General features: G+C 49.6%; 1 protein-coding gene across 5 annotated transcripts in view; it reads right to left on the bottom strand.

Annotated features, from left to right (window-relative positions):
* PRPF40A (pre-mRNA processing factor 40 homolog A) overlaps positions 1 to 25,499 on the bottom strand; it is a 1,435,679-nt gene that overhangs the window by 358,281 nt on the left and 1,051,899 nt on the right. For 4 of the 5 annotated variants that reach the window (XM_069616435.1, XM_069616432.1, XM_069616433.1 and 1 more), the window contains exons 23-25: positions 1,675 to 1,761; positions 1,484 to 1,583; positions 1,322 to 1,383 (exon numbers count right to left, since the gene is read on the bottom strand). In XM_069616435.1, the coding sequence (XP_069472536.1) occupies positions 1,322 to 1,383; positions 1,484 to 1,583; positions 1,675 to 1,761 (249 nt within the window). The remainder of the gene's footprint in view (positions 1 to 1,321; positions 1,384 to 1,483; positions 1,584 to 1,674; positions 1,762 to 25,499) is intronic. The other variant, XM_069616434.1, reaches the window with a different exon arrangement.

Genomic DNA, 25,499 nt, shown 5'->3' with positions numbered 1-25,499 from the left:
TCGAGTCATGGATGATTCATAATAAACTAGCACTCAATAAGGACAAAACCGAGCTGATGGTAATTGGATCTACTCGTAGAATACAGAAACTGGGCATGGAATACGAAAGCTTTCACATAGGAGCAGAAGTTATTACTCCGTTGCAGAAAGTAAAAACTCTTGCAGTAATATTTGACCAGCATCTTACTATGAGACTTCATATAAGCAGTTTGGTATCATCATGTGCGTATTATATTAAACTACTTGCTCACTTAAGACCTCCGATTTCCCAAGAGAATGCGGAAACGATTGCCAGAGCCATCATCGGAGCAAAAAAAATCGATTACTGCTCCAGCCTACTGATAGGCATTGATAAGACCAGTCGGAATAAACTCCAGGTCTGCCAGAATGGAGCTGTTAGAGTAATAATGGGGCTTAAACTTAGAGACCATGTTGCATTGGCCAGATGGTACCTACACTGGCTCCCGATTGAAGCGAGAATTCGATTTTTAACAATCGTTCAGAAATGTAATGTGAAAATTTTACATGAAATAAAATTTTAAAAAGTCGGCGAAAGTGTAGGTCAGCAAAAAAAAAAAAAGAAAATTCAGCAAAGGTTCAAAGAAACAATAGATTAGAGCATCACACTACCTCCCCCGCCCCCTTATTCGGAATGTCAAGCTTGCAACATAACCTAAAATGGGTCTACAGATCAATACAATAGCAGCCCGTCCAAGTACATTCATCTTTCACAGTCTGTTCTAGACCAGGCCACATCTGCCCACCCAGTTTAGCAGTATTGAGATACTATTCAGTATTCAGTCTAGTTTGATTTAACTGGATGGCATAAGAACACAAAGCACTTCTCGCAGCCAAACACCACGCTATTAACGAACTATTGCTCCTTTAAACTGCTTCACATGGACAACCCTTGATGCCAAACATGCTTGGAGCATACCATTCGTTATACAATACTGATCTATGGTCCCCCATAATGCACCCAAGCTACGACAAAATATTCCTTTTTCAACCTTCTACATCACCCAGTCAATACATTGGTGGCATTTGCTGGAAACTAATCCTCTCACTTCTCCTTGTCATCTGAAGACTAAGACCTGATACCTCAGGGGTGGGGGCAGAACAAAGAGCACCATATGTCAAACTCCGGACATGCCAGGTGCTCTGAGACCACTAAGGTGGTGCTTTGACTCAGAATAAAAACCTTGTAAATAGGCACCACACTTTCTGCATCACGTGTGGCATCAACTAAAAACCAACACATTTTGCCTTATGCCCTTAAAAATAGTCGGTTGACTTTTGCAATTAAGTCAACTATACTTACAGATTTGTGTCTCCTTTTCTTGTTCTTCTTCTTGTGTTTCTTTGACTTTTTATAGCTTTTCTCTGTATCAAACAAAATGGAAATAAATCATTAAACCTTGACATTTCAAAACATATGTATGCTCAAAAGCCAGAAAAAATTAAGCCAGGCAACATATCTCACCAGATTCTTCAGTAGAGGAATGCTCAGACCCTGTTCGGGATTCTGATCTTTGGCGCTTCTTTTTTGAATGGTTATCATCATCGTCCTCTGACTCTGAGCCCTACAATTTAAGAAAACCCTTGGAAGCTCAAGAAACAGTCATGCAAAATCCAGTAAAACACGGAGAGGTAATAACCTAGGCGCACACTTACCGAACGGGATCTAGAACGCTTTCTGTGATGCTTCTTTGCTTTTTTGGAATGCTTCTTATTCTTGATGTGATGATGCTGACACTCATGCTGAAAAAATAAACATAAGACATATAACAAAGTGATACTAATGCAGCATGCAAAAACTTTTTTTATTGTGTTCTGGTTCAAATGAAACTTTCACATACATAGAAAATACAGCATTCAATTAGAACATTATATTACTAAAACAATTCATAATACATTTCATAAATACAATTCACATCTCAAATTTTGCGCTCCAAATTAGTAGACACGGTTTGTGTATCCGAGCAGTACTAAAAATGAATCCGAAAAATGAAAACCATTACATTAATTAATATAGCTATTAACCAGTCTTTTCCTCTTCCTAAATACATAAAATCTTTCAACACATTTTTAGATTCTAGAGCAAATTTGCACTACCCAATTTGCCATTATTCTTTTCCAGAATCTACTTATTCTCCACATCATTAATTTTAGGAAAATGTATACAAAACGCTAACAGCTAATAAAGGAGGTCTGCCTCCCTACTTGCAGTTTACACCACTAGTCATCACAAGGCTTAGCTCTGTACTCCAAGATATCGTCCAAAAAGCCAGGGATGGGATAACCCGAAACATACTATGATATGCTTCTAAGTTTCAATATGAGACAATACTTTACAAAAGCATCACGTTCAGAGACTTCTAGGAAGTCCACAACGTGCACCCAAAACCTCATTAGTGTAAATTTAATTGAAGTAGAAGAATTGCGCTCTCATCATAGCATGAGGAAATTTCCTACGGTAAGATGGAATGGTATCGAGAGCTTTGAAGTCCATGACAACATGATGGAATAATGTATACTTACTACACTCAATGGTATTGATCCAGCCATAACTTAACCATCACAGGCTCTGGGTTCCTCATAAGATTATCAGTTACTTTGAGCTTCATTAGGAGATTCGCACAGAACTCAGCCCACAAAATCATGCTATGCTGATGACACCCAACTCATTTTCAGGCTTCCGTCAGCCTCTTCCTCTCCTTCCCTCATCTCTTCTGGTCTAATTGCCATTCAACATTGGTGTGCCGCCAACTATCTTTGCCTAAATGCAAACAAGACCAAGATCCTCCTTATTGGTACACCATCTCCATCCTTCCCTCTCACTCTCTGGCTGGCCTCCCTTGACCACCCTCCTACCCCCACTTGCATGGCTAAGAACCTCAGGGTTCTCTGACTCCACGCTATCCTTCTCCACACACATTTGATGTCTCCAAAAAGTCAAACTTTTTGTTGCAGCTCCTCAGAGGCACTTTGCATTTCCTCTCCATCCCTCAAAAGCTCATGGTCTCCCAAGCTCTGGTTCTCTCCAGACTCGATTACTGTAACAGCCTCTTTCTAAATCTACCTGCCTCCACTTTCCACACTCTACAACTAATCCAGAACAGGACTGCAAGACTTGTCCTTGGCCTCCAGCACTGGGATCGTGTCTCTCCAGCCCTGAAATCTCTTCATTGGCTCCCAGTGGATGCAAGGATTACATTTAAAACCCTCTGCATTGTCCACAAGGCTTTCTGGGGCCTGGGTCCAAAATACCTTCAACTATCCCTCTGTAAATACACCCCCGGCCCCTTGTGAGCCCTTTGCTCCTTTAGCTCTAACTCCCTCAAGGTTAGTCGTTTTGCAAAGAAACAAGCTGGGGGTAGATCTCGGTCTTCGGTTGGGGCCTCCCTGTGGAACGGACTCCCATCCACCTGAAGCACCTCAAGTCCTTCCTCTCTGCCTTTGCCCCCCTCACCCCTGCTGATTCTGCTTTTTCTTTTGGCATTGTGCACCTGGCCACCCACTATCACTCGGGCCTAGGTACCTGCTCACCCTGCCACCCCCTCCTGCACTGGTTTTGGGCCATCCCATGAACTGGGGATCTGTATATGTACCCATACAGTTCCCCTCCCACTTTTCTTCTGCACTTATCCCTAATCTGACTCACCTGCTGGCCGCACTACCATGATGTATGCCCTTATTTAAACATTTTATTAATTATTCTGTTCTCTCCTTTGTTCCGCAGAGATCAGTTTTTTGCTTCTCCTTTTTCACCTCCCTTTTGTCCGGTCGCCCTCTGAAACTCTTGTGTATGAGCGCAATATAAATAAAATGGAACAAGCTACTTACCTGTAACTGTTGTTCTCCAGCATGGGTCTGGCATGGATTCACATGCTCATGAATATTCCCCGTCAGGCTGGGAATCCTCGGTAAAGAAAAACAATCAGTATCAGTTTCGTTTCTGATCTGTCTTTCTTAGTAGTAACCAATCACTGATCTCTGGGTCATACTGCCCCCAGCCAATGACTGCCCTCTCCCTAAGCCCCGCCTCTGGCAGCCATCCTCAGATTTGGTAGCACGCAAAGTGGCAGTATGACCAAGTGAAGAGCCACAGAGGGGCAGATGGAAGGGTTCGCATGTGAATCCATGCCAGACCCATGCTGGAGAACAACAGTTACAGGTAAGTAACTTGTTCCTTCTCCAGCATGGGGTCTGGCATGGATTCACATGCTCATGAATAAAAGAATACATAGCAGTATACACATGCACAACCACAGGAGGTGGCAAAGGCTCAACATTAAGCATTACATCCAAAACTCAACATTAAGCAATTCTTAGCTCCTCACCAGGCTCACCTTAGGCGAACAGGTTGCACAGCATTGCTTGGCCGACCCTCGAGTCCCGATCGACGCAGTAGAATCTTGTGAAGGTGTGCGTCGACCTCCACGTAGCAGCCCTGCAGATGTCCAGCAGGGGCACACCAGACAGGAACGCCGTAGTAGTAACTATTGCTCTGGTCGAATGGGCTCTCGGACGGCCGGGCAGCGGTCGGTTTACCAACCGGTGACAGTGCATGATGCAGCCGGAGAGCCACCTGGAAATGGAAGTCTTCGAGAGAGCCTTCCCTTGATTCACAGACCCAAAGTTCACAGTTGTGACGTCTTCTGAAAACTCTTTGTGATGTCCACGTAGAACTTCAGCGCTCTAGCTACATCCAGCGAGTGCAAAGTCCTCTCAGCCGGTGTCGAAGGCGACGGGAAGAAAACTGGTAACACCAAGGGCTCGTTGAGGTGGAAGTCCGATGGCACCTTGGGCATGAAGGAGGGGTGCGTCCTCAGCACCACCCTCGTGTCATGAAAAGTCAAGTAAGGAGGCTTGCAAGATAGGGCCTGGATCTCGCCCACTCGTCGTACGGAGGTGATGGCCACAAGGAACGCTGTCTTCCATGACAGGGACTTCAAAGGCGCTGAATGTATAGACTCGAATGGGGCCCCCATGAGCCTGGTCAGCACCACATTAAGCTCCCACGCCGGGGCAGGAGCCTTCACCGGCGGGAACGATCGGAATAGTCCCTTCATAAATATCTTCACCAGGCGATGAGACCACAAGGACGCCCGTCCCATAGTCCTGGTATATCGGGAGATGGCAGCCAGATGTATTTTGATGGAGGCGTGAGCCAGTCCAGCTTTGGCCAGCGACAGTAGGTACGGCAGTACTTGAGGGTCCGTAATCCCCAGAGGGTTAATCTTCTGTGCACAGCACCAGACAGATAACCTCTTCCACTTATGACCGTAACACTTAAGAGTTGAGGATGCCCTGGCTTTTGCAAGAACCTCTCTGCAGTCAGCCGGGATATTGTACCCTCCAAACTCTAGTGCTGCAGGAGCCAGGCCTGCAAGTTCAGCGACTGGTTTGTGATGGAGAATGGCGCCCCCTTCTCTGGAGAGAAAATCAGCGTCCGCTGGCAGCTTGACTGGTGGGGACGTTGACAATTCCAGAAGGTCCGGGAACCAGATCTGCCTCGGCCATGCCGGTGCGACGAGGATCATTCTGCACCTGGACTTCTTGAGCTGGTTGATGAGGCGGAGCAGCAACGGCAACGGAGGGAACGCGTAAAGAAACAGGCTGTCCCAGGGGAACGAGAAAGCATCGCCCATGCTCCTCGGTTGCGGGAACCTGCTGGCGAACCTCTGGCACTTGGAGTTCGTTGCCGTCGCGAAAAGTTCGATCTGGGGTTTGCCCCATCGTCGAAAGAGACGATCCACCTGGTCCTGACGTAGTTCCCACTCGTGGCACGAGCGCAGCTCCCTGCTGAGTGAGTCGGCGATGGTGTTTTTTATTCCTGCCAAGTGGAAGGGAACCAGAAACATCCCCTGGGTGACGGCCCAGTGCCACAGATCCTGGACCTCCTTGGATAGGGCTGGGGATCTGGTGCCCCCCTGCTTCTGTATGTAGAACATTGTGGTGGTGGTGTCAGTGAAGATCCTCACCACTTTGGGCTTGAGGGACGGAAGGAACGACTTGAGAGCCCAGAACACTGCTCGGAGCTCCAGAATGTTGATGTGGAGAGACCTCTCCTCCGGGAACCAAAGGCCTCTTGCGTGGAGATCTCTGGGGTGGGTCCCCCCCCCCCCAACCCACCAGAGAGGTGTCCGTCGTCACCGTCTCCTGAAACGCCGAGGTTTGAAAGTCTGTGCCTGTAGTGAGGTGAGCACGGGTACCCCACCATAGGATCGTCCGACGGAACGCCTCGTCAAGCGGGATCCTGTCCTCGAAGCAGCCCCTCGCCTAAAACCAGCGGGCGTCGAGGAACTCCTGTAGCGGATGCATCCAAAGTCTGCAAAGGGGTACAAGATCGATGCATGAGGACATCATCCCGAGGAGGGACTTGATGGACCTCACCCTGGCCACGTCCGTGGCTAGCAGGCGCTGCACCTTGCCCGGGATGGTCTTCGTCCTCTCCTCTGATGGGGAGGCCAATTGTCCCACTGTATCGAGCTTCGCTCCCAGTAACAGTGCTACTTGCGACGGAATCAGGTGGGATTTGGGGTAGTTGATGGCAAACCCCAGTTCCGTGAGCAGCCGGACATTCCTCACTGTGTGTTCGACGGCGAGTTCTCTTGTCCTTGCCCGGATTAGCCAGTCGTCCAGGTAGTGGATCCCCTGCAGGTGCAGCCGTGCCGCCACTGGTGCCAGGCACTTGGTGAATACCCTGGGTGCCGACTTTAATCCGAACGGTAGGGCTCTGAATTGGTAGTGGCGCCCCTGAACCACAAACCTGAGAAACTTCCTGTGCCCTTTTAGAATGGGGATGTGGAAGTAAGCATCCTCCAGGTCCAACGACGATAGGAAGTCACCCTCCTCCTGCTGTCCCAGCACGTGCTGGAGGGTGACCATCGTGAATTTCTGCGCCTTGATTTATTTGTTTAACCGACGCAGGTCCAGGATGGGGCGCCAACCGCCTGTCTTCTTTCTGACGAGGAAAGACCTTGAGTACACTCCGGAGCCCCGGAGTCTCCTGGGGACGAGCTCGATGGCACTCTTGAGCATCGCCCTTACCTCCAACAGCAGTTGAGGGACGTAATTCTCCTTCCTGGCCACGGGAGGAATACGAGGGCACCACTTTTGGAATTCCAGCGAGTGCCCGTTGGCCAGGGTGTCCAGCACCCAACGGTCAGTGGAGATGGACTCCCACACGCTGACGAACTTCGTCAGCCGGCCTCCCACCCGGGTGCTTCGGTGGGGGCCCGACGACGGTTCAGTCTTGCTTGGAGGCGGCCTTGCCGCCGACGGCGGGATCCCCTTGCTTGCCGCGACCTCTGTAGGCCTCCTGGAAAGAGGAGCGGGCCGCATGGCGGTAAGTGGAAGAACCACCGCTGGATCCTTTGGAGGCACCAGGTCTGCCTCCGGAGGTCCGAAAGGGCCGTCGTCGTTGAAGTACCCCTAGGGCCCGGGACGTCTCTGAGGCGGTCTTGATGGCCTGGAGAGACTGGTCCACTGCCTTACCAAAAAGGTTGTTGCCGTCGAACGGCATATCCAACACTCTGGTCTGGACGTCCTGGCAAAAGTCTGCCGCCTTGAGCCATCCTCGTCGTCTGAGGCAAACTGATGCCCAGTTGGCAAAATCTGGTATCGGCAATGTCTGTTGCCACCGTTATGGCATGATCCGACGCCACCTCGCCTTCCTGCAGAATTTGTAGGGCCTCCGCCCTCTTGTCGTCAGGTAGGAAGTCTAGCAGGGGAGCTATCTTGAACCAGAGCTCCCCGTCATAGCGGGCCACGATCGCTAAGGCATTGGCCGCCTTAATCGTCGTCGCCGCCGACGAGATGACTCGTCGTCCCATGGAGTCCAACTTCTTGCCCTCGCGTTCCGGCGGGGAAGTGGAAGTTGAAGCCGCCGCACCCGCTGCTTTCTTCTTAGCCGCTGCCGAGACAAATGAGTCCGGCGTGGGCTGGGCCCGAGGCACAAGGGGGTGGCATCGGGGACTCGGTACTTCTTCTCGTACCCGTCTCTCTTGGCGGGTGTCGTGGAAGGGTTGAGGACAGCAAGCCCCTCGTCCCAGATGTCGAGCAAAGGCACCGCGAGGACCGTCTTCCTCTTGGCCTCTCGTCGTTGGTAAAGAAATCCTTCCTTTTTTTGTTCTGCAGGGCAGAGCTGGAAGAGCTCGTATGCCCTGGTTATCATGGCGTGAAAGGAGCCAATTCCGTCGGCTGGAGAAACCCGAGGGGGGCAGGGGAGTGATGACAGGATGTCCGCTGTGTCATCGCCGTCGTCCATCCCCGTCGCTGTATCCGTCGGAGTATCCTCTCTAGGGTCCGGCAAGGGGGATGAGTGGTCCACCGGCCTCGCGGGCACGAAGGGCAGAGAGGGGGGGACTCTCCTCCGCTTGTTCAGAGGGTTTCCCAGACGGGCCTGGTTCTGGATCCTCCGTCGGGGTCCGTGGTAATCTCGTCCTTATCTCGGTACATAACGATTGGATCGCCAACAAAATGGCCGCCGAGCTATCCTGGGGCTTGGGTAATGGCTGCGACGGACGGGATGCCCTCTCCACTGGGCCCTCTTCGTCCCCATCATCGATCACGTCAGCGGGAACCGTCCCCTGGGATCAAACCTTCTCGAACCTCTCGTTGAGGCCTATGAACCTCTCGTTGAGGCCCTTCTCGGTTTCCACCAGCCCCTCCTCAGAGGCTGATACCGAGTCTGTAATGGCCACCGCCCCCCCGCCTCTTTTTCCGCCAGGGACTTCTCGGGGGTCTTAACGATGGGCTGGAAAGAGGATTCCCTCCGCGGTGGCAGGGATACTCTGGGCCCAGAGGCCGTTTCCACTGGCGTAGTCTCAGCCGGCTTCGCCAGGGTCGCAGCGACCACTTCGATAGAGGCCGTTGCCGGCTGGATCAAAGCACTCACCACCTTAGGTGCGTCCTGGGCCTTCGCCTTGGGGGGAGGGTCAACGCCTCACTCCTCCTTCGAGATCGACCGGGGCCGCTCCAGCAGCTTACCCGGGTTCTCGGACTTCCTCTTCCCCGAACCAGAGCGCTGGCTCGTGGTTGAACGTGCCAGGGAAGTCGCGCCCTGCCTGGCAGCCGAAGAGCCCAACCTTTCAGCGCTCCCGGTGCCTGCGGACTCGTGGTGCTTGGCCTTCGGTTGGGCCCCCATCGCCGAGGCGCTCTCACAGGACTTAGAAGCCCGCTCAGACTTTCTTCGCCTTCTCACCTTCTCCAGCCAGGCGGCGAGGCGGGAACGACGATCTAGTTTGATCCGTTCCGAAAGGTTCTTGCAGAACGCACAGTCCTTCTCCACATGCGTCTTGTCCTCATGAAGGCAGTAGACACATCGCGAATGCTTGTCCTCCTTGAAAACGTTTTGTAATCCGCATCCAGGACAGCACCTGAACAGCTTGGATCCGGGCGTCGAGCTTCCCTTGTCCTGGGGCCATGTCCGTTGAGGTAGGCCGCAGATCTTCCGGAATCCTCCAAGAAGCGTAAACTCGACGAAAACTTCACCCTTGAGGGGTGTAGAAGAATTCCGAAACGGGCCCCCGTTATCGGAAGTAGAAACGGTGGAGCTTGAGGCTCGATTAAACCGAAAAATGAGAAAATCTCCTGAAAAAGCGCAAAAACGCAGCAAATAAACTCGAGAGCTAAAGCACGAGGACTCCCAACACTTGAGCGTGCGGTAAAAATCTGAGGATGGCTGCCAGAGGCGGGGCTTAGGGAGAGGGCAGTCACTGGCTGGGGGCAGTATGACCCAGAGATCAGTTATTGGTTACTATTAAGACAGATCAGAAACTAAACTGATACTGATTTTTTCTTTACTGAGGATTCCCAGCCTGACGACGGGGAATATTCATGAGCATGTGAATCCATGCCAGACCACATGCTGGAGAAATATCATGCTCATTTCCCCTTCACACATTTTTTTTATCAACTCAAAGTGCCCGCTTCTGCCAGTAGGCCCTTCCTAAAGAAGGTTAAGATTTTTCCAGTTCACTATAGCTGTTAAGGATAAGAGGCCCAGCTCATATTGCATAATTACCGTTGGAACACCGTTAGGACAGTTTCTGAAGTCCAACTAAGGCTTAGTAAAACTGTTCAAATGTGACAGTACAAGACTCCACTCTTAGTATAAGGCTGTGCAACCTGAGTTCAGGGTAGCATAGACTGAGTAGCCAGGCTTCATTTAGGATGGAGAGAGGGCTGTAGAATCAGTACAAAGAAATTGTAATACAAATATGGTTCAAAGAAACACTTTGCACTGTAAATAGAAAGGGCTTATGTAAATATAAGTAGACCAAGGTAAATCTTGGGTAAAAAGTACTATCACAGATCATATAAATACATTATAAAAACAACACTATGCTTTAAAGTTCACAGACCAAAGCATAGACCTTATTTAGACATCAAACAATTCTAGGTAAGGCAGACCTTTGTATAAACATTCAGTGTAGGGCACACCTATTCCTGGGGAGTAGAACTGTAAGTTACTTTCACAGTAATACAAGGGTAGTAGACCCTGTCAGTTATACCATGACGCTCAGCAACAAATCGCTTAGTAAATCAACTTGACAATATATTTTTCTGAATAGTGGAACACTTATTTTAGTAACAGCAAAAACCTATAACTGTGATTCAGGATAATAGTTATTCTAGGGGTGTTGGACCTTTGGGTGTAATATTAAATTACAGTTGCTTTCAGTTCACAGACTAAGAGGAACTTGTTTTGTAAGTTAAGTAAAACCACACCTGCTACACCAGAGCTAAAGCGGAGAGCATGGCGAGGACAGATGGTCTTGTAGCTCGCTGTAGCGAGGCTACACTATCCATTCAGCAGCAGGGGGCGGATCGGAGGGAGGGAAGCTGCACAACGATGCAGGAAATCGGCGGGTGAGGGGAAACCGGTGCGCATAGAGTACCGAGGCTACAAACCCACGCAAAGACACACATTTTGCAAGGCCCAAGGGTCGGACTGCAGAAAGGACACTTCACCTGCTACACCAGAGCTATCCCACTGTATCTGCCTATTATATTGTGAAACCTACTGTATTTGATACCAAGGCCTCTCTCCCAATATACAGGACTCTCAAATCAAGGTATCCCCCACATAACTGCCTATCAGACCAGCCACTTTGTTAAACACAGGCCTCTCTCCAGCTGTCTAGGAGTCTCAGGTGCTTGTGTGTTCGTATCTGCTTGTTTCTGAAACATAGGTCGCTCCCGCTGTCTAGGAATCTCTAATTTAAACTGCACAGTTCTCACGTCCACCATGCTGTGAAGCCTAGGCCTTCTACTGCCAGAAATGACGAACCTAGGCACGGACCGATTACTGCCTGCCACCCAGTGAAGCTTACACCTACAGGCAGTCCATCTGGGATCCCATAACGCCAAAAACATTATGCCTCTGTAAATCGCCCTGTGAAACGTAGGCTTTCCCACAATCACCCCACGAATAATGAGACCCTGCCTTACGCACTGGACAAAGATCACTGCAGTCAAACATCGACGCCTACGGCACATATACTTTACACCACGTCTGTGGACACAGGCACAGCCAAACACCCATGCACCGGAGAATGCAGCTATGGCTATACTCATCCGTTCTAGCAGCGCACATAGCTGTCCACACTGAAACACCCGAAGTACCTCAACACCTCAGCCACTAGCATACAGCTACTACCAACGAAAATAAATTTGGTAGAGCTGGCCACATATCGACTCTTGCAACAATAGCACTATCCCAAACCACCAACAGCGCCCACCCACGTGCAAACCTTTTTGGGCTGCTTAGTCTAGCCTAGCCAGCCACCTGGGTCCTAGACCGGCGCAAATACACACATGCATCGAATCTAAAACTCTTAGAATCTCCAGCACATGGACTACAGTCACTGAGGGTGTTTCAACCACAAAGCGCATAGAGGCCATACAAATGAGAAAAGAGCGCTACATAATTAACCAAATACAATATAATATACATCTGTAAGCAGCTACCAGCAACCTAAAAGGGAAGCATGACCAGGGCAGACATTCTGCACAGGCTAACAGCAAGTCAGGGGAAGCAAGACCCAAATGGGGACACTCATACAATTATGCCAACAGGAATAATAAAGTGAACCCAACTGCATTACTTTTGGGAAGATGGGAACCCAATTCACAAAGTTAACCTATCTACTTTCTGTTAGAATGGCGAGACAGTTTCGAAGGAAAGTAAGACAGAGAACACTTATTTAAGAAGGCACACAGCTCATTCAAGCCAAGTAAATCCTGTATATACTTTTCAGAATGGCAGGGCATATTTAAGATAACTAATAACTTTTTGTAGCTATTCACTGAGATTAACGTTACCTACCAACTCCTTTACAAGTAAACTTTTTAACAATTGTTTTACTTTCAATGCAGAACCTTTAAATTATCCAGCCCTTCCCAATTCTAGTACACAAGTTCTAGGAGGAGGAGGAGGAGGAGGAGGAGGAGGAGGAGGAGGGGGGGGGGGGACCCTAGTGGTCTAGGAGCCAGCTGTTGGCAGGTTGAGATAGGGCTCAGTTTCTGGCAAGGTATGGAGTTCCAGAGGAAGACCTTCAAACAAGTAAGTATTCAACTTTAGAGTTCGTTGAGGTAGCAGGGATTTTAAAGAAGACACCCTAGGAAGGTTCAAGCAGTGGGCCTGGGTGAACTGACGAGAGACCTCCCAATCACAGAAAACACACCAAAACTACTCGGCACAGAAGAATAGTTTGCAGCAGGACGACTTCAGGATTTGTAGCCAAAAACCCAGGTACTGCATTTCTTGTCATGAGGAAAGACAGTACCCTGGATGGGTTATTTCAGCAGGGATCGACACAGAAGGCTTCAAGCAAGGGTTTCTTCACGGCTCGACGTGGCTCTGGCACCTTTTCAGGAGCACAGAAGGTAGAACATCGCTGGTTGGATTCTCGTAGTTTGCCAGGTCCAGCACTCCGGTGCGGGGACTCTATTTACATCTCTGAAGGTCCAACAGGATGCCCACAAAGTTTTGGCAAGATTCGGAAGACTGTGCACTGCACAATGGCTCAAGGTCGCAGGGTATGGTAGCCCCGCAAGTCCACAGCACTGCATGGGATGGCTCAATATGGAAGGAAGGGTAATAGCAGGCTCTGGTTACACAGCAGGCTCTCCGGTCGCTGGATATCGTCTCAGCTGCGTTTCTTAATCATCCTCTTCCGGTTTGGCTCCAGTGATCGACTACTTCCAGGATCAGACTTTTATGCAAGAACCCAGCCAATCAAACAGCCATGCAACATTCAAACTTGTGGGGGGGGGGATTGATTGTCATTCCTTTCAGGACAGCTAGCATCCCAGTTTGCACTGGATTCTCACGGTCCGGCTGGAAGACAAAGGGTTGTGGAGTTTTGGACTCCTCCCTCGTTTCCTGCCTTCACAGACACTGGTTAGGGAGAATTTTCATTTTGGTGCTCATTTCCTCCCAATTTAGAGAGCCCAGCTCTTTTGCTGGATTTGGGACTAATTTTAACCCTGGAGTGAGACCTTTTTCTCACTCTCATGTGTTTTGACCTGCTTTGAATGATGTGTTTCCCCTGTTTTTGGAGTCTGTCAAACTCCATAGTACAGTCACACAGCACCTTCAGTGCAGTGTCAGAGAAATCTGTTAGATTTCTCGTAAGGTTTAAATACCTTTTCTTGTGTGAACTAGTGCTCCCAAGAATAGTAACGCGCAATTGACTACTTTGCTCTTTGTAGGTCCAGCACACACCATCTTATGTGAAGTGCTAGGGGGTTAACTAGTAGCCCCTTATCCAACATTCTCATGTAACTTTTTTATGTTACCCTCCCTACTTTAAATGGCTGGTGGTAACGGTTTAATTTCTGCTACCATGGTGCTTTTCTACCGCAGGCTTAGCTGCAGTACAGCACCCATGGGTGACCATTTTGTCAAAAATGGCCCAGACTTCTTTTTTTGCCATTTTCAGGTTGTGAGGACCTTCTTGGGTTTTACTCTGTGCGTCGAAACAGATTTGAACCCATTCGAAGCAGTTGGTCCCACTAACCCATTCGAAGCAGTTGGTCCCACCAATTAACGTCCCTTCTGGAGCTTCTCTTGTCGATTAGAAAAAGGACTTTCTGCACAGCAGCAGGGCTTCACCTGAAAATTCAAAGGTCCAGGAGGATGCAGCAAGCTTCGTTCATGGTTTGTCGGGTCTTTCCCCCAGTGGTCGACTGTGCCTCTAGTCCCAAAACGCTCGCCTTTTAAGCAGGTTTCTACCATTCATGCACAGCCTAGCCTGTCAAACAGCATGGTGGCTGCCCAGGGATGAATCAAGCCGCGGTGCTGCCAAAACGGAATAAAAAGGTACGCTCCTTTAAATCGTGGTCGTGGTGGACGGGTGCCTGGCTATCCGGTCTCCTAGTGCTTGGCACTGGCGATTTGACCAAGGCAGGTCCTGGAAGGCGATTAGCGAACTGGTTGGTCCCACCAGCTCAAGGGAAGAAGGCTCTTGCAGGTGAAGATCTTCTCTTGTCGTTGGAGAAAAGTGGTGAGGATCTGCAGCAGGGCTTCACCGGTGGTTCAGTCGTAGCAGATGTCTTTGGCTTCTCTCCTCTTCTGATTTCTCAGGTCCAGTGGCGACTTCTGTCTTCCAGTCCACAGGTCCCTGCGTTTATGCAGGAACCCCCCCCATTCATACAGCCTAGCTGTCACTCACACAGTGGGGTGGCTATCCTGGCGGGATAACCCCCCAGCCTATCAGGGCAGAGAGTGACTTGGGTTACGTAGGCAACCCGGTCCAGGGTGCCTATTTCCCCTCCCACACATCCCGTCTACCCCAGACGCAGTGGCGACGAAAGGAGGGCTTCTGTGCTGAAGCCCGCCAAAGTGACGAACAAAGGACCACCGACCTGTGTTAGGATTTCAGAGAAAGACATGAGAAAGAAATATTGAAGATCTGGCAAAAAAAAAAAAAACCACCACCGGATTAAAGTTATTAAAATAACCCAGCGGTTCGTTACAGGCTGTCAGTAAAAGTGGTAGCCTCGAACAATGGGAAAATCCCATAGGAAAATATTCACAGTCGTCGAATATTTACGGTAGTAACCACTGCCACCAGCCAGACACTTTGGCGAGAGGGACTGGACAGTACTCTCTCAAAAATGAACACCAGGGAAAAATTATTAACCCTTCCCAGTACCTCCATAGTAAGATGGGTTGTACTGGTTTTGTTCATAACTATTGACTAGCAAAGTCAATGGTAACTTTGTATGCTCTGGGAGACAGTCCCAGGGTATGGACTCTATGTTTGGGGGTCACTGTGACACCCCCGTGTTACTGCACTGAGGGTGCTGTGTAACACACATGTAAAAAGATGATACCTATGGAGTGAGAGAAACTCCACAGCCCATAAGCACAAAAATAGCCTGAAACCCACATCACACATATGCCCAAGAGTGGGGAAAAAAAGAGTCTCACTCTTAGCATGAGTACAAAATAAACCCTTGAAGACCAGCAAAGCTGCTGGGGGACTCTATAGGTAAGGGAAATTAGTCTTAAGAGAATTGTCCCTTACAGTGAAAAAAGAAGACTGGGGCCATTTTGACAAAAATTGTCACCCATGGGTGGAATACCGCAGCTGAGGATTCAGCCTGTGGTAGAAAAGCACAATGGCAGGAAAATAGAACTACTGCCACCAGCCATTTAAAGTAGGGAGGGTAACAAGAAAAGTTACAGGAGAATGTAGGATAGTGGGCTACTAGGTAACTCCCCCCCCCAGCACTCCACATACGATGCTGTGTGCTGGACCCATAAAATGAAAAGGTAAGTAAAGTCAATTTCACTTTACTGTTCTTGAGAACAGTAGTTCACACAAGACAAGGTATTTAAACCTTCTGAGAAATGTAAAGTATTTCTTCGACACTGCACTGAAGGTGCTGTGTGTCACCATACAAAACGTAGATGCCTATGGAGCTTGACAGACTCCAAAAACAGGAAACAATCCAAATCAGGTATAAATACATGAGAGAGTGAGAAAGATGTTTCACTCACTCCAAGATTAAAATTAAAAAGTCATACAGTCCAGCAAAAGAGCTGGGCATCTCTAAGGTGGGAGGAATTGAGCACTAAAATGAAAATTCTCCCCAACACCGATACTTGCATCCACCTCATATCCAGGAACTCCTGGAAAGGTCTCATCTGAAGTCTGCAGAGGCTGATGAGGCTGATGCAGGACATCATGCCCAGCAGCGACTTGATGGCCTGCACCGTTCAAGTCAGCGTCAATGACAAGCACTGTACTTACCCTTGTATGGCTACTGTATGGCTACACTGTTGAGCCAGGCACCCAGAAACAGCACGTTCTGAGTTGGCATCAAACAAAACTTTGGATAGTTTATGGAGAACCCCAACTCCCTCGGCAGATGCAGTTCTCTATCTGTACTTGCTCGCCAGCATGTGTGAGCAGGATCGCACGAGCCAATCGTCCAAGGTAAGGGTATACGTGGAGGTCATGCCGACCAAGATGCACCACCAACAGGTGCAAGCATTTTGTAAAGACCCTCAAACGATTTTAGGCTGACGGGCAGAGCTTTGAACTGGTAGTGCTGACCCTGAACCACAAATCCAAGGAATTTGCAGTGTTTGAGAATGGGGATGTGGAAGTAGGCGTCCTCCAGATCCAGCAACGTCAGAAAATCCTCTTCCTCCAGCTGGCCGAGCAAGTGTAAAGTCATCAGCTGGAACATTTGTAGCAGAGTACTGGTTTTATTTTTATTGTGACTTAGTTTAATATAAAAACTTTTTGCACATTTCCAATTACCACACTTTAAATCCATTTCTCCTACAGTATCCCTAATTCCTTACAGAGTGAATCTCATTCTCTAAAATAGTCCGGACTTCTCATACAGTCTTAAGCTTCTTTGAGTCCATTCAACTGTTCCTTATCTGTTATTAAGTAGTTTCTTGCTGCTCTCTCAAGTTTATCTAGAAAATGTATTACAGCACACACAAGTCGCGGGTTTCTTCCTTGTAGAAAGTGTATCCACCATTCCTCTTTTGTCTTGGTCTTGAAGTGCTCAAAGTAGCTGTTTAGATATTGTGCTCTTTCTTCTGCTACGGTTGTACAGTCTAGTAGCAGGTGTTTTGTAGATTCAAAGGTTCCTTGTATTTTGTCAGAATCTACACTGTCCGTTAATACCTTGCTGTCCTCTATGTCTAAACTCGTTTGGGTACACGTCTAGTCTTATCTACATCATACTCTTGATGTTTGCTTGAACATTTCATCAAATATTGCAGCAATATATCTTTTTCGGTGTTCATTGGCTGCAAATATTTTTGGCGATTTGTATTCTAGCTTTGATTCTCTAGTTCTCATCTAGTCTTCTCGTTAACTTTTCCTTTGCTTTATCTGGATTTGTGATCAATTCTTCCAATGATGAATCTAGATGGTTAGTTGTTGAATCCATTTATTCTTCCATATTTTTTATAGAACCGCACTCCTTCCTTCTCTGTTTGTTGATAGAATTTTATAACCAACCACCGGTTCGAGCAGAGAGTTCTCAGTAGGGCCAATGATTTCCATCTTACCGAGTAAGAGATTGTAAACCTAACACAGCTATTATGTCGGCGAACAGCAGGCATCTTGGGAGTTTTAGAATTGGTTTCCAAAACCTGCTTTTCATCTCTGTCCGTAATTTCCAGGACAAATACAAGCCTGCTTCCCCACCATACATGATAGGAATTACTTTCTGGATGCAGAAGGAGCGCAGAGGGACTAATGAGAATTTCCCAGATCTGCTGTTCAGAATGGCTCCTTGTGAGCATAGCATTTTTACTTGAGAAGAGTTTGTTTCCCCAGTTTTTTTCTGCAACTTATTGATTGAATTTGATACCCAAGTATGAAATGACTTACCTTTTCGAAGGAACAAGTTACTTACCTGTAACTGTTGTTCTCCAACATGGGTCTGGCATGGATTCACATGCTCATGAATATTCCCGTCAGGCTGGGAATCCTTGGTAAAGAAGAAATCAGTTTCAGTTTTGTTTATGAACTCTTTCTACTAATAACCAATCACTGGTCTCTGGGTCATACTGCCCCCAGCCAATGACTGCCCTCTACCTAAGCCCCGCCTCTGGCAGCCATCTTCAGATTTGGTAGCACATAAAGTGGCAGTAGGACCAAGAGAAGAGGCACGGACTCAAGATGGCCGTCGGCACAGAGTAGACGTGCCGACGGCGCTCTCCGGACCCAGCAGCATAGGGGTGCCCACCGCCCCTTTCACAGGTGTTCTTAGCGAATAAGACGCCTCACCGGAGAGGGAGGGGAGTGCGGAGAGCAATTTGGAGCCGGCGCAAACCCTGGGCGGCATCCCTTGGAGGCCTTCGATGTGAGGCTGCCACTTCCTACGGGTCCAGCCGCGGAAGAGGTTGGAGGCCGCGGGTGCAGCTGTTGGCTGGGGACTCGCGAGGAGGAGCAGCGAGGTGACGAGGATCGGGGCCGAGGGCGGATTAGAGCGGGACCTGCGATCTGGGTCTTGCTCTGAGTGCTCCGCAGAGGACGGGAGAGGAGCTGTGGGGGAGTGTGTGTGCGGCCCCCCCTCCCGCGTGTGAAGAGCAGACAGAGTGGCGGTGGAGCGGCTCCGAGTCGGATCGGGGTGCCGTGCAGAAGAGGATTTCCAACGGTGAGACGCCGTGAAGATAAGGCGGCAGTTTTTCCTCCTCTTCTTCTCCACGTCGCGAAGAGTGGACACTGTAGGGGGGAGCAGGCTGGGGGAGGTGCCTGCCTCCCAGTCACTGCAGAGGATCCATTTGCAGAAGGGGGGGGTGGGGGGGGGGGGAGTTCGGAGCATTGCCCCCTGGTGGAATCATCTGCCTGGCACCAGAAGCGGCGGGTGGAGGGACAGGGGCCGCCTCACGGGGAACCTGGATCGCGGTATGCGGTGCCGCGCGGCCCACGGTGGACTTGCCCCTAGTGATACCCTTGCCTCCCCGCAGATACAGCGCTCCTACTGCAAGGGACGGGCAGGAGAGCGGCTCTCCCCCAGAGGGAACTGTGAGGACTTCAGGGAGGCGCTTTTAGGAGACTGCCACGGGGGTCAGTGTAATCGGTGGTGCCCCGAGTGGATCTGCCGTCCTACTGGAGGGGGAGCAGAGGGGCACCTCTGGCAACCGTAAGGATTTAAGGAACCTCTTGCCTGTTTTTTTTTCTTCACGACGCTACCCCTGGTCCCCGGTGGGTTAAGAGGTGAGATCCGTGGACTCAAGCTCATCCACGAGCCCCGTTTGGGTCTGGCAACTCAGAAGGTGACAGCGGGGACTGCTTCAACATGGCCACCAAATCCAAAAACAAAGGTGGGAAGGGGGCGCTAGCCGGAGGTGATTTAGTTCGAACACTACCTGAAATTTGGCCGGCGCATACCCCAAGAGAGCGCCCTGGAGCAGCCCGGGAGAAGTCGGGCGACGATGCAGATCAGGAGATGGCGGAGGGGCGCTCTATGATGACTAGACAGGAATTCTTGGGAGAGCTCCATGCCTTACAACTGAATTTAGAATTGGGGGAAAGGACAGATACCCTGGAAAAGGGCCTCCAAGAGATAGGAGGAGGAAACCACAGCCAACAGTGAAGCCATAGAGCGATTGGACATGGCTACGAGGAATCTGGAGTTCCAACTCGAGGACTTAGAAAACAGATCACGTAGGGTTAACATCAGAGTGAAATCGTTACCAGAATCTGTCTCAGATAAGGATCTAAAGGAGGTTCTCCAGGGCATCTTAGCGGGCATCTTGGGCGAAGGGAACCCTGAGAAGATCGAGTTGGACCGGGTTCACAGAACCGGGCGGTTTGTCAAAAGCCAGATAGCGAGACCCAGAGACGTCCTGGCAGCGTTTGGTAGATCTGCCCAGAAGGAAGCAATCCTACGTGCGGCGAGAAGGAGCGAACCCCTTATGTTTGAAGGCCAGCAGATTGCATTGTTTCAGGACTTGGCAGCTAGCACTCTTGTGAAGAGGAGGCAAATGGGTCCGCTAGTGAAAGTGTTGAACGAGAAGGGCATTCGATATAAGTGGACTTTTCCGTTTGGGCTACTTTTTGAATGGGAGGGAGCCCAGAAGCGAGTGACAACCCTGCAGGAAGGGGCTGACATACTTCACATTGAACTAGAGGAAACTCCGACGAGCTCAGGAGCTAGGGGAGCAATAGGACGCAACAGGCCGAAACCATGGAGCTGGTCAACTGTGGGAGAGAGGAAGAGGAAAAGTGGCAAAGCTGGTATGAGGAGGCAAAACGGAAATCCTAATTAAGAGCGGCGTAGCTCTCCCAATGTCTTATAAATCTGACTCGAAAGGAGGGGCGGTGGGCCTCTAGAAGGAGAAATGAGGACTTGGGTCGGAGGAGGAGCAACCATTTTGGGTACGGTAAGGGCGGAGATGCCCGAGTTGGGAGTGGTGAGCAGGCGGGAAGGGGGGGGGGGGGGGGTCTTCCAGGGAGGGGGAGGAGGGGTTTGGTGAGGGAAGGTGGAAGGGGGGGTGGGAAGGGGTGGGGATGGGGCGCGACATTCAAGGAGAAGAAAGGAGGGAAGACAGTTGTTCAGAGGAAGATCTCAGTCGTAACTATTAACCTCTTAAGTGGATAACGCATAATGTGCATGGATTAAACTCTCCCCTGAGAAGGAAAAAAATTGGAACTCTGTGAGAAAGGAGAGACCCAATATTATGGGACTCCAAGAAATGCACTTGCTATCCAAAGACCAGGGTCGGTTGAAGCAGAGAGGCTTTGATCAGATATTGCATGCCTCAGGTCATAGTAAAGCAAAGGGGGTGGCACTGGCTATCCGGAACACAGTTAATTTCAGATTGAGAGCGGTCACGAGAGATAAAGAGGGGAGATACTTGGTGGTTAGAGGGGAATGCCAGCATACCTCTTACACAATAGCGGTGGTATACAGTGCCAACTCTGGTCAGGAGCAATTTTTACTGTCGGTGTTGAAAGTGTTGGAAGAACAGTCCTGGGGGCAAATTGTCCTATTGGGTGACCTGAATATCGCATGGGATGAGTACGGGATAGAAGTGGTTACGGATCCAGGGGTGGAGGGGCAGTGCTGTCGGCAGAATTGAAGGATAAGATTAGGAACCTGGGGATGTGGGATGTGTGGAGGGAGATAAAGGGAAACGCAGAGGGATATACCTTTCTATCTGGAGTCCGTGGATCTCAATCTAGAATAGATTATATATGGGTCTCAGCTGGGTTAGTGGGTTATATTCGGGAGGTACAGGTAGGACCGATTGGAATAGCCGACCATAAGGTAGTATCAGTGGTGATGGATTTGGGTAGAAGGGGGAGGGGTGTATGGGGCTGGAAGTTTCCTAGTGCGCTTTTGAGAGACCCGGTAGTTCGGGGAGAAATTGAGGAGAAGATGAAGACCTTCTTTGCTATAAATAGGCTGTAGGACACGGGAGAAGGGATACGGTGGGACGCTTTTAAGGCGACTATCAGAGGGGATCTAATTGCTGCATCCGCTTTTCGAGTGAAGCAGTTAAGAGCTTTGGAGGTGCAATTGGAGGCGGAGGTTGAGGCAGCTAGGCAGATAGCAGGGGCAACTCCATCCCGGAAAGCTATGCGGGAATATAGGAAGGCGCTGGGCCAGTTAGAATTGCTACGTACCAAAAAGGCGGAAGGGGCACTCCTAGCCGTGAGACAAAAGTATTATGCAAAGGCAAATAAAGCGAGTACGCTTCTAGCACGGCTACTTAGAGGAGCAAAAGCCAAAAATGCCATCACACCCTTGAAACTGGGCAATGGGGTGAGGATAACTGAGAAGGAAGAATTGAAGGAGGCCATTGCAGAGTTTTATGACTCCCTTTATACGTCCCAGAACCCCCTTAGTGAGGCGCAAGACAGGTTTCTACAATCCGTCCAGCTGCGGGAAATAGATGGCGACTCGAGGGAAGCCTTAAACAGAGTAATCACGGAGGAGGAAGTAAGGGGGGTGGTCATGGCTCTTCCAGTAAATAAAGCCCCTGGCCCCGCCGGCTATTATAAAATGTTTATTACACAATTAGCACCGCAATTGACTTCCCTATTCAACACGTTTCGACGGACTGGTAAGATTTCCCCGTCGATGGAAGAAGCAAAGGTGACTCTCGTCCTCAAGCCGCATAAGGATCCAGAAGAGAGAACGGCTTACCGCCCCATTGCTTTGATTAATATAGATGCCAAGATTTATACTAAAATATTGGCAAATAGGTTGAACACTATTTTGTCCTCTTGTGCATTCCGACCAGACGGGTTTTGTCAAAGGCCGGCAGACAGCAGATAATATCAGACGGGTGGCTCACTTAGTTGAAAAAGTCCAAAGGACATCTACCCCAGCGGTTTTGGTGGCGCTTGACGCGGAAAAGGCCTTTGACCGTGTGGAGTGGCCTTTTGCGTTTCGCGTAATGGAAAGGATGGGCATTAGGGGAGAATTTCTCACGATGGTCCAGGCCAATTATCAAGCACCATCCGTTAGAATAATGGTTAACGGGTCAGCTACTAGAAAGATCAACTTGCAGAGAGGGACTAAGCAAGGCTGCCCCCTATGCCCTATTCTCTATGCACTGTACCTGGAACCCCTGCCGCTGCAAGCGATCAGGGAAACACCGGATATACGAGGCATCCCGTTTGGGGGGGGGGGGGGGGCAGCAGAAGGTCGCAGCTTTTGCTGACAACATGCTGCTGATGTTGACGGTGCCCAAACAGTCGCTTCAGGTTAGCCTATCCCTATTAGGAAAATTTGGGGAGGCCCCGGGTCTCAAGGTTAACGCTACCAAGTCAGAAATCCTCAATCTAACGCTTAGGGGACTAGAACTTAGAAGATGAGGGAAAGTACTCCCCTATTGTGGAGTCTGGGTGGGATTAAATACTTGGGGGTAAAGATTACGGCAACAATCTCTCAAACGCAGTGACTTTCGCAGATGGCGGAGCCTTAGAGTTTCGTGGCTAAGGCAGATCGCAGAAGTGAAAATGGTTGTGCTCCCGCGGCTGCTGTATTTATTCCAGGCTATCCCACAACCTGTTCCAACTAGCTTCTTTAGGGAGCTGGGAACTCTGACGGGGTGATTTCGTGTGGGAAGGGAAAAGACCGAGAGTGCGGGGTAGCTTGTTAATGGCATCTAGACAGGAGGGGGGCCTGGCTTTGCCGAATTTTCGGCGGTATGAGGCCACTCAGTTATGAATCGTCAGGGAATAGCTGCAGGGAGAGGAGAGCCAGCGAGAAAAAATCTGGGTGATAATGGATGGAGCTGTAGCCCACCGTTGCCTCTCGGAGGTCCTATGGCTCCCGAAGGAGCATAGGCCGCGGCACCTATATGAAAGCACGATCACCAAACTAATGGTGGACATCTGGGATGCCATGGTGCGGGCCAAGGGAATTACTTCTTTCCCGTCTCCATTTACGCCGCTATTCGGAAATGGCGACTTCTCCCCGGGCTTGGAGAGGGGGGCTTTTGTGTGTTGGCAGGAAGGGGGATGTGGGAAGTTATGTGACATGTTCCGGGAGGGGGCATTGTTATCATTCGAGGACTGCAAGAGAGTTTTTGCAATACAGGAGAAGGAAAGATTGCGCTACGCTCAAATAAGACATTGGGTACTACATCCGGGAGTTAGGAAAGCGGCAACTAGGGGTCCGACAAAATTTGAAAGGTTTCTGCTGACCAATGACGGTGCGAAAGGCCTTATCTCCAATATTTATAAGATCCTGAATAGTTCTGATTCCGATCTTCAGTGGCCATATATGCAGAAATGGGAAAAGGCCCTAGGGAGGGAAATCAGTAGAGGGGAGTGGGAAAGTCTTTGGAAGAAGATAGCCAAATTAGCCAGAGCCTCCCAGCTCCAAGAAGCATGGTATAAGCTCCTATTCCGATGGCACTACACCCCAGCCAAACTGCATAAGATGTTTCCCACGAGACCGGATGGGTGCTGGAGGGGGTGTGGGCAGGTAGGCACGGCAGAACACATTTGGTGGCAATGCCCCAAGATTGCTTCTTTTTAGGCCGAGATACAAAGGGCGCAGGAGAGGCTTTTTGGCCCAGGAGACACACAGACCCCGATGCAGATCCTCCTGGGCGTCCGAGGGAATTCTGATGAAGGGAGGATGGGGGGTAGGGAGAAAGCAAGAGTAATTTTGACGCTGGCAGCCCTTTTGCTGATAGCCCAAAGATGGAGGAGCCCAGAGATTCCAAAGGAACAAGACTGGCTGCGGAAAGTTTGGGACATAGTAGCCTTGGAGTGGGCAACATATGCCATGGAAAATAGAGCGCAAAGTTTTGCTGACGAATGGGGAGAGATTATGTCTTTTCTCAAGGATGACTACAGAGTGATATGGTGTCCTCAGCGATTGAGACTCCTTGAGCTACAATAGGGTGAGCGAACTGTATGGGACAGGGACTATGATGGATTCTGAATGCTCGTCCTCCTGGGGAGGGGGGGGGGGGATTTTTCTTTCTTTGTTGCCTTGATGTTAAAATCTGAAAAGTTCAATAAAAAGTTTTCAAAAAAAAAAAAATAATAAAATAAAAAGAGAAGAGGCACAGGGGGGTTGGAGGGAGGGTTCGCATGTGAATCCATGCCAGACCCATGCTGGAGAAGAACAAGTTACTCTCTTACCTGGAAATGTTCTTTCGATGGGATGGTCCGACGACGTATCCATATCTATGACAGTAATCACCACAGCTGTGCTGCTTCGGAAAATCTTTCGGCGTCTGCGTCCTGCGTCGATGACGTCGATACGCCGCCCTCGAGGACCTCCTCCGACGTCACTGGATGTTATAAGTAGGACGCACGACGCCCGTAGCCTCAGTTGTAGTTTTTCCCCCAGAACGTGTGGCAGTGAGAGTAACTTGTTCTTCGAGGGGATTGGGTCCTCCGACGTATTCCATATCTATGACAGACTCCCAAAGCAGTACCAATGCAAGGAGGTGGGAACAAAATTTAGAACCAGAAATTTAGAATGCCCAATGAAATTGCGGACCAAAGTACCGCCTTGCCAAAGGCCAGATTCTGCCCACGGATGGAATAGAGGGAGTAGTGACGTACAAAAGTACGGACCGAAGCCCAGGTGGCTGCGTCACAGATGTTACGAATAGGAACTCCCCTCTGTAGGGCAGTAGAGGCAGCCATACCCCTGGTAGAATGGGCCCGCAAGCCTACCGGTGGGTCCTTACCCACCAAGCGAAAACACTCGGAAATAGCCAGTATAATCCAGCGAGACAAAGTCTGCTTAGTCACAGCTTGTCCCAAACGCTTTCCAGCGTAACCAATGAAGAGTTGATCGTCCACTCGGACCCGGGACATTGCGTGAAATATAAAAGCTTAAAGCTCTCCTAGGATGGAGCCTCTCCTTTTCCTTACCAGGATGTGGAGGTGGATGAAATGCCGGAAGAACAACCTCCTGGTCTAAATGAAATTCCGACACCACCTTCGGAAGAAAGGACGAACTCTAACTCCTCCAAGGACAACCCTGTCCTTCTGAAATACAGTGAAGGGTGGCTT

Source organism: Ambystoma mexicanum, chromosome 9 (assembly GCF_040938575.1).
Source record: "Ambystoma mexicanum isolate Mex_15411 chromosome 9, UKY_AmexF1_1, whole genome shotgun sequence".
NCBI lineage: Eukaryota > Metazoa > Chordata > Amphibia > Caudata > Ambystomatidae > Ambystoma > Ambystoma mexicanum.
This window is presented reverse-complemented; position numbering and strand designations above follow the sequence as displayed.